Source organism: Terrapene carolina, unplaced genomic scaffold (genome assembly GCF_002925995.2).
Source record: "Terrapene carolina triunguis isolate 2854851 unplaced genomic scaffold, T_m_triunguis-2.0 Scaffold138, whole genome shotgun sequence".
Lineage (NCBI taxonomy): Eukaryota > Metazoa > Chordata > Testudines > Emydidae > Terrapene > Terrapene triunguis.
Genome location: NW_020664489.1, coordinates 6778589 through 6789460, shown reverse-complemented (window position 1 = coordinate 6789460; position 10872 = coordinate 6778589). Strand labels below are relative to the sequence as shown.

Sequence of the window (10872 nt, the reverse complement as noted above, 5' to 3'; positions counted from 1 at the left end):
GCTGGGCCGTGGGCTGGGGACGGGCCGGGGGCCGGCGGTGCTGGCCCGGGGGTGCTCGGCCGGGGGCTGGCCCGGGGCTGGCACCCCAGGGCCCGAGCCGAGCCAGGCTGGAGGGGCCGGGGCCGGCCGCCAGAGGGGGCCAGACTGGGCCGCGCCTCCTCCCTCCCCCCCCCTTACCTGCTGCCTGCTTCCTGCTTCAGGCTTCCTGCTAATCAAATGTTCGCGGGAAGCAGGGGAGGGGGCGGAGTTGGGGCGGGGACTTTGGGGGAGGGGCGGAGTTGGGGCGGGGGCGAGGCTGGGAGCGGGGGCCCGTTGAGTGTCCTCTTTTTGGACACTCCAAATATGGTAACCCTAGGCTGGGCGGTACAGGACATATGTTTCTGGGGAAAATCTGGAATTGGGAGTGTGTTGGGGTCACCCTGTGGTAATCTTTAAGGCTGGTAAGAATCAAGGTGTGGCCGGTTGGCTGTAGCACACACAGACAAAGTTGGGAGTGACTTACAGGCTGGAGGCTGTTTGTGAATAGTCCAGGCTGATGCTACAGCAGCAAGGCATTGTAAAGTGCAACCCCTGTTACAGGGCAGGGATAGCACAGCTACTCATTAGTCTGAATTGTATCCTGGTATGGCACAGTGGCATCTGGTCCAGAAATTCTGTGGCCTGTGTTATGCAGCAGCTCAGACTACGTAATCATGATGGTTCCTGTTGGCATGAAACTCTATGAATCCATAATATATTCCTAAACAAAAGTTTCACTAAGATAGCTGCATGTGTGTATTATACCGCATATGTGGAGGTGATATCCATGAGATAAATTGCAATGTCATATATTTATCATGCACTTTGGAACACACACATCTATCTCCATTGAGACTGCTTCCAACGTTACAAATGTCTGAGTTGCTTCCAACAGTTACTTTGGAGTTACTTTATTTTATTTTATTTTTGACAATGTGACAGAAAAATATTTCCTTCTTTCCCTACATTATTCCACTGTTCTGACCCCCTGACAGGTGATATGGGTCTGATACCCAGGGCAGGCAATATTCAATCCTGAAGTTTAAAGTCTGTTATCTCACAATGCTGAAGGGTTAGAAATGGGAGCTTTAAGGCAATGGAAATGAGAATGCTAGCTTCCCAGTGCAACACGCAGCACTTGCTTCTAGGCCTGGAATGTCTTGAGAAACTGGATTTTTTAGATGGTGTTTTTTTATTGTAGGTGTACAAAAGCCATTTTTTTTTATCATTTTAAAGATTTTTAAAAATTTTTTTAATGCATTTATTCTATTTTTCTGTGTCTTTGTCTCTGTCTGTCTGTCTGTCTCAGACCTGTACAGGCTGATTGATTAATGCAAGAGAATTCATCCCTGTACTACAGCCCTATTGCACTGTCTTAATCAGTGCATAGGGGCCGTCTGGCCCTCCTGGGAATGCTCCTATATGGGGCATTCTAGATTTTTAGGGGGGGGGGAGTAGCCGGGGGGTCCCATGGCCCAGCAACACTACATACTGCAATAGCCCTTAGGGGCCACGACAGCAAGGGCAAGAGATAGGACAGCCCTCAGGGCTGAAGCAGAGATAAGTTGCTTCTCCTCTTGTGATGAATGTGGTCCAGAGTAACCAAGGCAGCTGGCTATAGAGATGGCAGGGATCCAAAATATTAATCTTAGTAAAATGTTTAAAACTCTCTAAAATAATCAGGACACAGACAGGTGTCAAAATTTATCAGACATGAAATGCAGCAGTTTATTTGTATCATACCATAAATGTATACAGCCCTTTCACATTGTGTATCGCATAGAAAACAAAACACAGTTATGGAACAAACACAGTTACTCTGCAGGAAGAGGATGCAGCTGCTAACAGTTGTACAGTGAAGCATGGAAAAATGTGTGCTTGGCATTCTCTAGAGACAGAAGCCACTGTCTGATTTTTATCAACTTGTCTGTGGTGGTGTATTCTACAGTCTTGGCAAGCTTTCTACCATTTTTTATTTAAATCAGGGGTGGCCAACCTGAGCCTGAGAAGGAGACAGAATTTACTAATGTACATTGCCAAAGAGCCACAGTAATATGTCAGCAGCCCCTCATCAGCTCCCCTCCTGGTCCCAGCGCCTCCCGCCCACTGGCAGCCCCGCCAATCAGTGTCTCCCCCTCCCTTCCTGCACCTCCCGATCAGCTGTTTCGTGGCATGCAGGAGGCTCTGGGTGAGGGAGGGGGAGGAGCAAGGGCACGGCAGGCTCAGGGGAGGGGGTGGGAAGGGGTGGAGTGGGGGCAGGGACTGTAGTAGAGCCAGGGGTTGAACAGTGAGCACCCTCCGGTACATTGGAAAGTTGGCGCCTGTAGCTCCAGCCCTGGAGTCTGTGCCTATACAAGGAGCCGCGTATTAATTTCTGAAAAGCCGCGTGTGGCTCCGGAGCCACAGGTTGGCCACCCCTGATTTAAATCAATCACTGAACTATCTTCTGCGTCCTGGAGATTTAATAAAATGCATGCTAATAAGTTTATCTGCAATTTTTTAATTAAAAACTAAACCATCCCAAAAGTTATCAGTGGAAAAATTCAAAGTTATTCCCATTTTCATAATGCTGAAAGTTTTAACTGATTTGTTAAATAAGGGTAAATCTTTGGAAGTGCTCTTCTCTTTATTTAAGTTATTAGATATATTTTGGTGTATTCGTCATTTAACCGTTTATTAGAATGGCAAAACTACATTTGCCAACAATATATTTGTCAAGAATATATATATATTTTTTTTACAGTTTTATTCATGATTTTTTTTGCAAAAGGAATGGGCACATATAACCGTAATCATGGGATTGGAAACAAAACTGGTGCTTTCATCTTGGCTGTAATAACTACAAGTAGCATTTCTGTTTCTCTGCTTGTTTCAGAAGCTGCTTTGAAACAAACAGCAAAACAAAACATTGTAGTCTAAATGCACCACTAACTTTCATTTTGTAATCCTTCTTATGCACTAACCATTTCAATTTTTGTGTGTGTAGACAATAGACACTGGTGTATGAATAATCTTCTTAAAATTCTAGGATTTCAATGTGTGAATTGCTAGCTTCAGGCCGATAATTATTGTTCACTGAGAAGACTGCACATCAGGGTATGATCTAGAATGCAAGAAAAATGACCGCCTGTTCCCTAGCTCTAATTTACATTTTCGGACTTCTAGAAGAAAAGTACGATATAGGTCCCAATCTGCAGCAGAGGCCTGAGCTAGCAGAACTAAGAATCACAAGTAAAAGACTTTGAGGTTGGATGACCTAATATTTTAAAACTATTTTACTTAAAACTTCTTCAGACAAGATCAGTAAACTACATGTAAAACTTTCTGACGTGAAACAACTTTTGGGGGAATATGAGTTTTTGGTGATCATACCACCATCAAAATGAATATGCCAGGTTTACCACAGTTTACCTTTATTCGTTTACCCAGTATGCATGCCCACTGTGTGTTGCTTTGGCACTCGTTCAAACCCCATTGAAGTCAATGAGGAGCCTCTTCATTAGTTTCAGGGGGCACTGAATCACAACCTTTGTTAGTCCTATTGTACCTTGCACAGTTTCACTGGTTTGCTGTTGTGTGGTTCACCTATTATGACTGATCATGCAGGTCATCGGTGCCATACAGACACAAATCTCTGTTGTGCTTGTGGCTTTGATCATAGACTACACCTCTTCAGCATTCTGGTGGACTCATGCTGAGCTTAACCTGCGCACTGCTCAGCAGCCGTAGAATTATGGTTTCTGTTTCAGTGAACATCCTGTTTTCTGATTTGCAGCCTAACCACATTTTTGCTTGTTCTCCCCTTTTCTAGTAAGCACATTGACTAATCGGGACTCCATAGCTTGGTTGCATGGATCTTGTTTTCCTCACTGGAATGTATGAAACTGTGTGTGTAAAGAGGGGATTCTACATATGTACTACCATCTCTTTGTTGTACTGTTGAATCCATTTTTGTCAGTACCTTTCTGACCCACTGGATAATGAATGCACGGATTCTGCAGTTTATCTCATCATGTATCTCAGCTCTTACACATGCATCCTTCCTACTGGAGGGGCTAGTCAAAATATGGATGTACTCCTGTACTGCCACTGCCACTTAGAGATATACTTCTCTCCCCCCAAAAAAATCTTAAATGCAAATTTTGGAAGAAAACCATAATTTGCTCATAAGTTATAATGTTCAATTTACATAGAGCTATGCTTGGACTGTTTCTTGGCAGTAACTTTGGAGCGTGCACATTATTTCTTTCCCAAGTGGCCGGCTTTCTACAGGAGTCACTTTTCTAGTAAAGATATGCTGCACTTTTACAAAATTATCTTTAACTAACTATGGCCCCCAGCTTTATAGCTAAGTGACACAATGAGAGAATTTCAAGGGATTCTTGACTAAATTTCCAAATATCTTTTCCAAATATTTGGTGGTGCCTATCGATATACTGATAAGTTGCCTCCATATTCTTTATGTAGGCTGAGACTTATCAGGCCTTTTGTTTTTAAATCCAGGTGGCTTTTTTAACTATTTCAGTAGTTGGATGATAAAGCAATAACTATGCTTGAATTCTCTGTTTATCTTTTCACACTGTTTTTTTGAGTGGATTTTATCTATGCAAGAAGATGAAAGTATTTGGAAAAAGTGATGTCACTTTATTTCCCTGCTGGGGTTTATTGAGTCTGTCTCGGAACCATAAGGTTTCTTCTTGTGTTTTAATCCTTCCATTCACTGCTGCATCTCAACAACTGTCCCACTAGCTGAGGGCTAGACTGGACATGGCTCCTATCACAATAGTGCTGCAGTAGACAGAGAGATTAATGATCTGCTGTAAAGTGTATATGTATGAGAAATCATCCTGCCGGGGTCTGTAGTGTAGGCAGGGCCGGCTCCAGGCACCAGGCAACCAAGCACGTGCTTGGGGCGGCACCTGGTAAGGGGCGGCCAATCTTGGGGTGGCGGGGGGCAGCGCGGCTCGGCGGGGGGGAGGTTCTGGCGGCGCAGCGCTTGGCGGAGGGTGTTTCGGCAGCGCGGCGCTCCGTGGGGGGGGCTTCAGCGGTGTGGTGCTCTGCGGGGGGCGGAGGTGTTCGGCGGCGCGGCACTCGGTGGGGGTTTCGGCGGCGCTCCACGGGAGGCGGGGGCTGTTCGGCGGTGCGGCGCTCGGCGAGGGTTTCGGCGGGGGATGTTCGGCGGCGCTCCGCGCGGGGGGTTCAGCAGCACAGCGGGGGGTGTTCGGCAGCGCGGTGGGGGGCAGCGGCTGTTCAGTGCGGCGCTTGGCGGGGGGGGGGTGGGGGGGCGGGGGACTCGGGGGGGGGGGGGTTGCAGCAGGGCGGCGCGGCGGGGGGTGTTACGGCGGGGCGGCGCTTTTTTTTGCTGCTTGGGGCGGCAAAAAAGTTAGAGCCGGCCCTGAGTGTAGGGAAACCTCGATCTAAGTTCACATAACCAGAGTACACTTTGTAATCATAAGAAAGTGATCAGGATTTCTTTGTCACAGCTTCCTTGGTTCAGCAGTTACTCCCATAGCCACAGGAAAGACATTATGGGCTTGATTTTTAGAAGTGCTGAGCACCCACCACTCCAGTAAAAGTCAATGTGAGCATCTCTGAGTGCTCAGCATTTCTTGAAATCAGGCTTTATATGCTGAAAAGCAGAAAAGTGAGGTAGTGGTTAAGGGAAGACCTCAGGTGCCATTATGTCCCTGGCAATGTTGATTTGTGCTTTTCCTTTCAGAGGTCCCCCCCCCCCCTTTTTCATTAAGAAAAGACACACCGCTCTTTGAGGCTAGAAGCTGAAACTCTCCATTACATAAGAGTTGCTCAACCCCATCCAAGAGAAAAATAGGGCAGCAATGTGCACTGTGAGATGTGATTTCTAAAGCACACTAATGTATTGCACATTAATTGGTCAGTGTAGACGCAGTGGGTGCACACTGAAGGTTCCCTAACGTGCTTCTGAAAGCAGGTGGGGGAACCTTTAATGCACACTGGCAGAGTCCTCACAGACCAACTAATGTGCAACTCACTAGTCCGCTTTAGAAATCACACCCCCAGAGGGCGCATTACCCATCTGTACAGACAAGCCAATAGTGAAAATTGTGTTTAGGATTACTGTAGTCACAATCCTGCAATGCACCACTGCAGGATCAAGGCCAAGATTGCAAGCCCTTTGGGGCAGGGACTTCTTGTTATTATATATGTGTTCAGTGTCTATAAGAACAGAGCCCTGGTCCCTGACTGGGGCCATGAGATGATACTGCAATACAAATACTAAATAATAATTACTTGCATACACATGGTGGAAACAGCAACTTTGGAATAGGCATGCACATTTAAACATGAAAATCTTTAATAAAAGTGGCCCATAAATATTGTAACAGCCATGAAACATTTATTTTAGCAGATGGTCATGTATTACTGTATATTAACGTTAGGACTTAACCACAAAAAAACCACTGACTGCGTTTTTGAAACAATTATGTTTAGTAGTTTTGAATAAAAATGAGATTCTGGGAGAATGTCCTGTTTGCTCTCTTACAAAGAATTGATCTAGTATCAGAAGACCGAATCAATAATAATAATAAACACCTCTAGCTGTTATAGCAGGGGTTCTCAAACTGGGGGTCAGGACCCCTCAGGGGGTCGCGAGGTTATTACATGGGGGGTCGTGAGCTGTCAGCCCCCACCCCAGACCTCGCTTTGCATCCAGTATTTATAATGGTGTTAAATATATTTAAAAGTGTTTTTAATTTATAAGGGGGGGGGTCACACTCAGAGGCTTGCTATGTGAAGGGGTCACCAGTACAAAAGTTTGAGAATCACTGTGTTACCAGACATTGACATAGTACCTATGAATTTGCTTTTGGCAGGTACAGTATGTTAAGGTTATGAAGGCTGGAGCAGGCTTTTAAAAGGTTCGTTGAATGCACAATATAGCGAAGTTGTGCAAGATAATTCAGACTACATTGAAGTCTTTGGGTTTGTCTGCACTAGACTTTTTGACCTCAAGTTAATTGATTGCCAATTAACTGGAGGTAGCTAAGTTTTTAGAGGCCTTTTGTTCTGGGTTACAAACATTTGTACTTTACCCAAGGCTGAGGCATAGCAATAAATTAACTTGAGGTAAAAAATTCTAGTGTACAGCTACCCTTTTAGAGTTGCCAGATCTCTCAGGATCAGGCTCTTAATTGGCAGGTGGAGTCAATGTTTCCAGCTTGGACGTGTATTTATTCTGAATTGTTTGAATTTATATTTTAGATTCACAGAGAGGTTTTAGATTAACTGGAAAGGTTGCACTGTTTGGAAATTGGTTAAACTCTAAAAGGTATTAAACAAACTTCTGTACAGTGCAGCCTCTCCAGGGCATTGTTGTTGAAAGCCATCAAATTCGCATGTTCTCATCAGGCTGTTACAAAATATGTTTATTGTAAGGTTTAATTAAGTTGAAAGCTGGGTTATAGTAACCTTATTCAGGCATTAGAGACTTGGAATAAGGGTGTACTGTTTGCAGCAAAAGAGAAGTGTGATAGTCTCAAAAAAATGTGTGTGGGGGGATGCACAGATATATACAGTGTCACTTAAAATGCATTCAGATGGACTCTAACCTTATTGCACTGACTATTCCAGAGAGCAAATGAGAGGCTTAGTACTGTATTTTAACTACCTATAATTTGATCTCCTTTTTCTCAGGGTAAACAGAATAGCTACAGACTTCTCCAAGTTTTCTAATTGACAGCAAGTGAAGTTCCAGATTAATAGGTTTTTTAGGGCTTAGTTTTCTCTCTGTTCTTCAGGGAGTCAGTATCCCTGATTGAGAAAATAATTCCAAGCTTCACAAGGACAGAAACTTTATTCCACTGGTCCAACAAATTGAATACAATTGTGTCACTATACAAGAAACTTCAAGCAAATGTTCCATTCAGAAACCTTACATAACCATAGCTGGTTTGGGTTTCCTACAGTTCTGAGCTTTCCCTTTTTGATTATCATATGATCTGAAAGAAGGCATAGTATTTCAGGTAGAGAGTCGCACTGAATTGCTTTATTGTGAGAACTTATTGTGAAACTCTTTTATTAGTTTGAACAGTATCTGCAGAGTTCTCTTCATCTGTGGCTTTGATAAAAGAAACTATTTAAATTTAACCAACTTGCTAGCTTAACTGATCCAGGAATTACAAGCAGAGTATCATTTTGTTTTGATAATGGCATTTATTACAATGGACTCTATCTACTGTTCTTAAATGACCTCACTTATCCTTTCTGAGTCATGGACATTTTATGACTTAAAGCTTAGTAAAATCCCACACAAACTGATATTTTTTAAAAAGATTTTTTACCTATTTGTATTCAGTCTGGTGGAATTCCTTACCCCAAAACATCCACAGAGAGTCCATCTGAAGTTATATAAACCAAATGTAAGCCTCCTCCCCCATCTCTTCCCATAATGTAACACAGGGGAGTAATGCTGATGGGTGGGTTGGGGCTCTAACCCCAGGAGAGGATGGAAATGTTATCTGCCCTTTTATTGAGGGGCTAGACCTGCCTTTTCTTACAGAAATTCACATATGAATTTGGATCCTAGTTGAACCTTGCCTACTGTTGGGTGTCCAGAGAGCAACCATAGCCTGTAGAAAAGAGTTGTGTGTGGTTTTTGTTTTGTTTTGTTTCGTTTTTAATTTTTGCCATCTTCACTTGACAAAGAGGTTGCAACTTTTGCTCTTGGATATGGACTCCACTGTAGTCATCCTCTGTGCCTTTGTTACTTCGACTGGCTTACTGCAGCATGCTCTGCATGGGGTTGCACTGGGAGACCATTTAAAAACTTCAGGCAGTGAAGAACATGGCTGTCCACCCACATAGTAAAATTTCGTACATGTGCTCCACAGACTGCATTGACTTCCAGCTGGTTATTTTGAATATTTTGACCTACAGTGCCCATTAAGGTTTGGAGACCTCTTCTCTCCCTCACAGATGAAGTCATCTGGGGCACTTCAGATGTCAATCCCTAGCTTTGCATGTCTCAGGGCCACTGGCAGACATTTCCAGTGCAGGGTTCTGATCTCTGAAACTTGCTTTGTCCCTCTTGGTCCTACAGATCCTGAGTTTGCCTACCTTTTAAGGCACACTGCAATGCGTATCTGTTCACTTACGGCTTGCCTACATAGGGAGATTGACCGGCATTGCTATAGCAGAATTATGCTGAAGAATAGTAATTGTTCTGAAATAAAGTCCCTTTTATTCCAGAATAGCGCATCGACATGGGGAAGTTATATTGGCCTATCCATAGCAAAAGAATTATTTCATTATAGCTATGCTTGTCAATTTCCTCATGTAGACCTGTCCTAAGTGGATGAGTTGATCTGAGAAGAGTATTATGGCTGGCAGGTACATCTAAATCTGTTTGCATACGTATTTTAGATTGTTTGTTTGCCTGGGTGCCCAGATCTCTTTGGAAGCTTCAGTATATGTGTTGGAAAAATAAATAAATGTATTGATAACTAGTATTAACTGGAGGATTTCTAATGCTATTTATTACTACTTTTTATTCCAGGAATGCACGCCAGAGAAACTAGAATTAAAAAAGAAGATTTTTGGTCAGTTAGATCTTATTGTCAGTAATGATGTTATCCTAAGCAGCTCAACTTCCACGCTTTTGCCTACTAAGTTGTTCACTGGCCTTAAACATGTGAAGCAGTGTATTGTGGCACATCCTGTAAGTACTCCAACAGACTCTGTTAATTGCTTTATGTTTAATCCTACATGTTTAATCTGAGTTTTAATACCAGGGTGGTATCCTGCAGGCTGCTGAGTGCTCCTGAAAGGAGCCTAGAGTGCCCAAGGGCTAATGCCGAGCGCTCAGAATCTGACTTTCAGAAGTGTAGAGGGTTCACAACTCCAGCTGAAGTCAGCAGGAGATTCAGGTACCTGAAAATAAAGCCCCCTGTTAGCTCAGGATCTGTGTAGAAAGACTTCTGCATAACAAGAAGGATGGTCCAGTGGTCTGAGCACTAGTCTAGAATATGAGAGACCTGAGTTCAAGTCCATGCTTGGTCACAATCTTTCTGTATGACCAAGTCTTAGTCTCTCTGTGCCTCAGTTTCCCCCTTTGTAAAATAACTGTATTTTCTTAATGTTGGACTGTGAGGTGCTCAGGTGCTGTGGTAATGAGGGCTTTAGAAGTACCATAGATGGATAATTTGGCGAAAGGTGCACATTGCTCACCAAAGTCTGCACTTAGATGAGCACAGTTGAGGAAAAGTGAATGGGATTACAATTGCAGTAGGGGTTGGGGGCAGCATTGATGCTTTGTTACAATCCAGTGTATGCAAATACTATGTATAGTGGCCATTTATAGCATTTCGGGTGCTGTTGCCGGACAATACTATTGTTCATGAGAGCTGCCCGTATAAGAACTTGAGAGCAGGGCATGAGAACCAGCCACTGACAGAAATGTGTCCATGCCCATGCAGTCCTTGAACTGTCTGCTGAAACTCACATGGGTGCCAGTTGTCCTGTGGCTCCATGGAGTGCTGGAAAGGAATGTGGGTACAATTTCCAGCTGTTTATAGGACTTTCTTTCAGAATTCCAGAACTTTAATGAACTGTTTATTTAATTATTCCTTAATGTTTACATAATAAAGTTCTTGATTGTGGTGAGAAATGCTCTTGGGATTGGGATATGGCTGGGAGAGGTTTCTCTTTTGTTAAATGAATGGGTGTAGTTTTTGGAGGCACTCTGTCTTGTAGCTTTCTTGGAATAGTGTTTTATGTGACATTCACTAATGCACCCAGAGTGTGTTAGAGGGGCAGGTCAATATAAATTAGTAAGTAAAATAAATGAATCTTGAAAGAAGTTGTGTAGACTGCTTG

The 10872-nt window shown here is 43.5% G+C and overlaps 1 protein-coding gene across 1 annotated transcript in view; it reads left to right on the top strand.

Annotated features, from left to right (window-relative positions):
• Positions 1–10872, top strand: part of CRYL1 (crystallin lambda 1) — a 74300-nt gene that overhangs the window by 29013 nt on the left and 34415 nt on the right. Inside the window, exons 5-7 of the mRNA XM_026653413.2 lie at positions 6907–6943; positions 7778–7803; positions 9517–9715. Coding sequence (XP_026509198.1) covers positions 6907–6943; positions 7778–7803; positions 9517–9715 — 262 coding nt within the window. The remainder of the gene's footprint in view (positions 1–6906; positions 6944–7777; positions 7804–9516; positions 9716–10872) is intronic.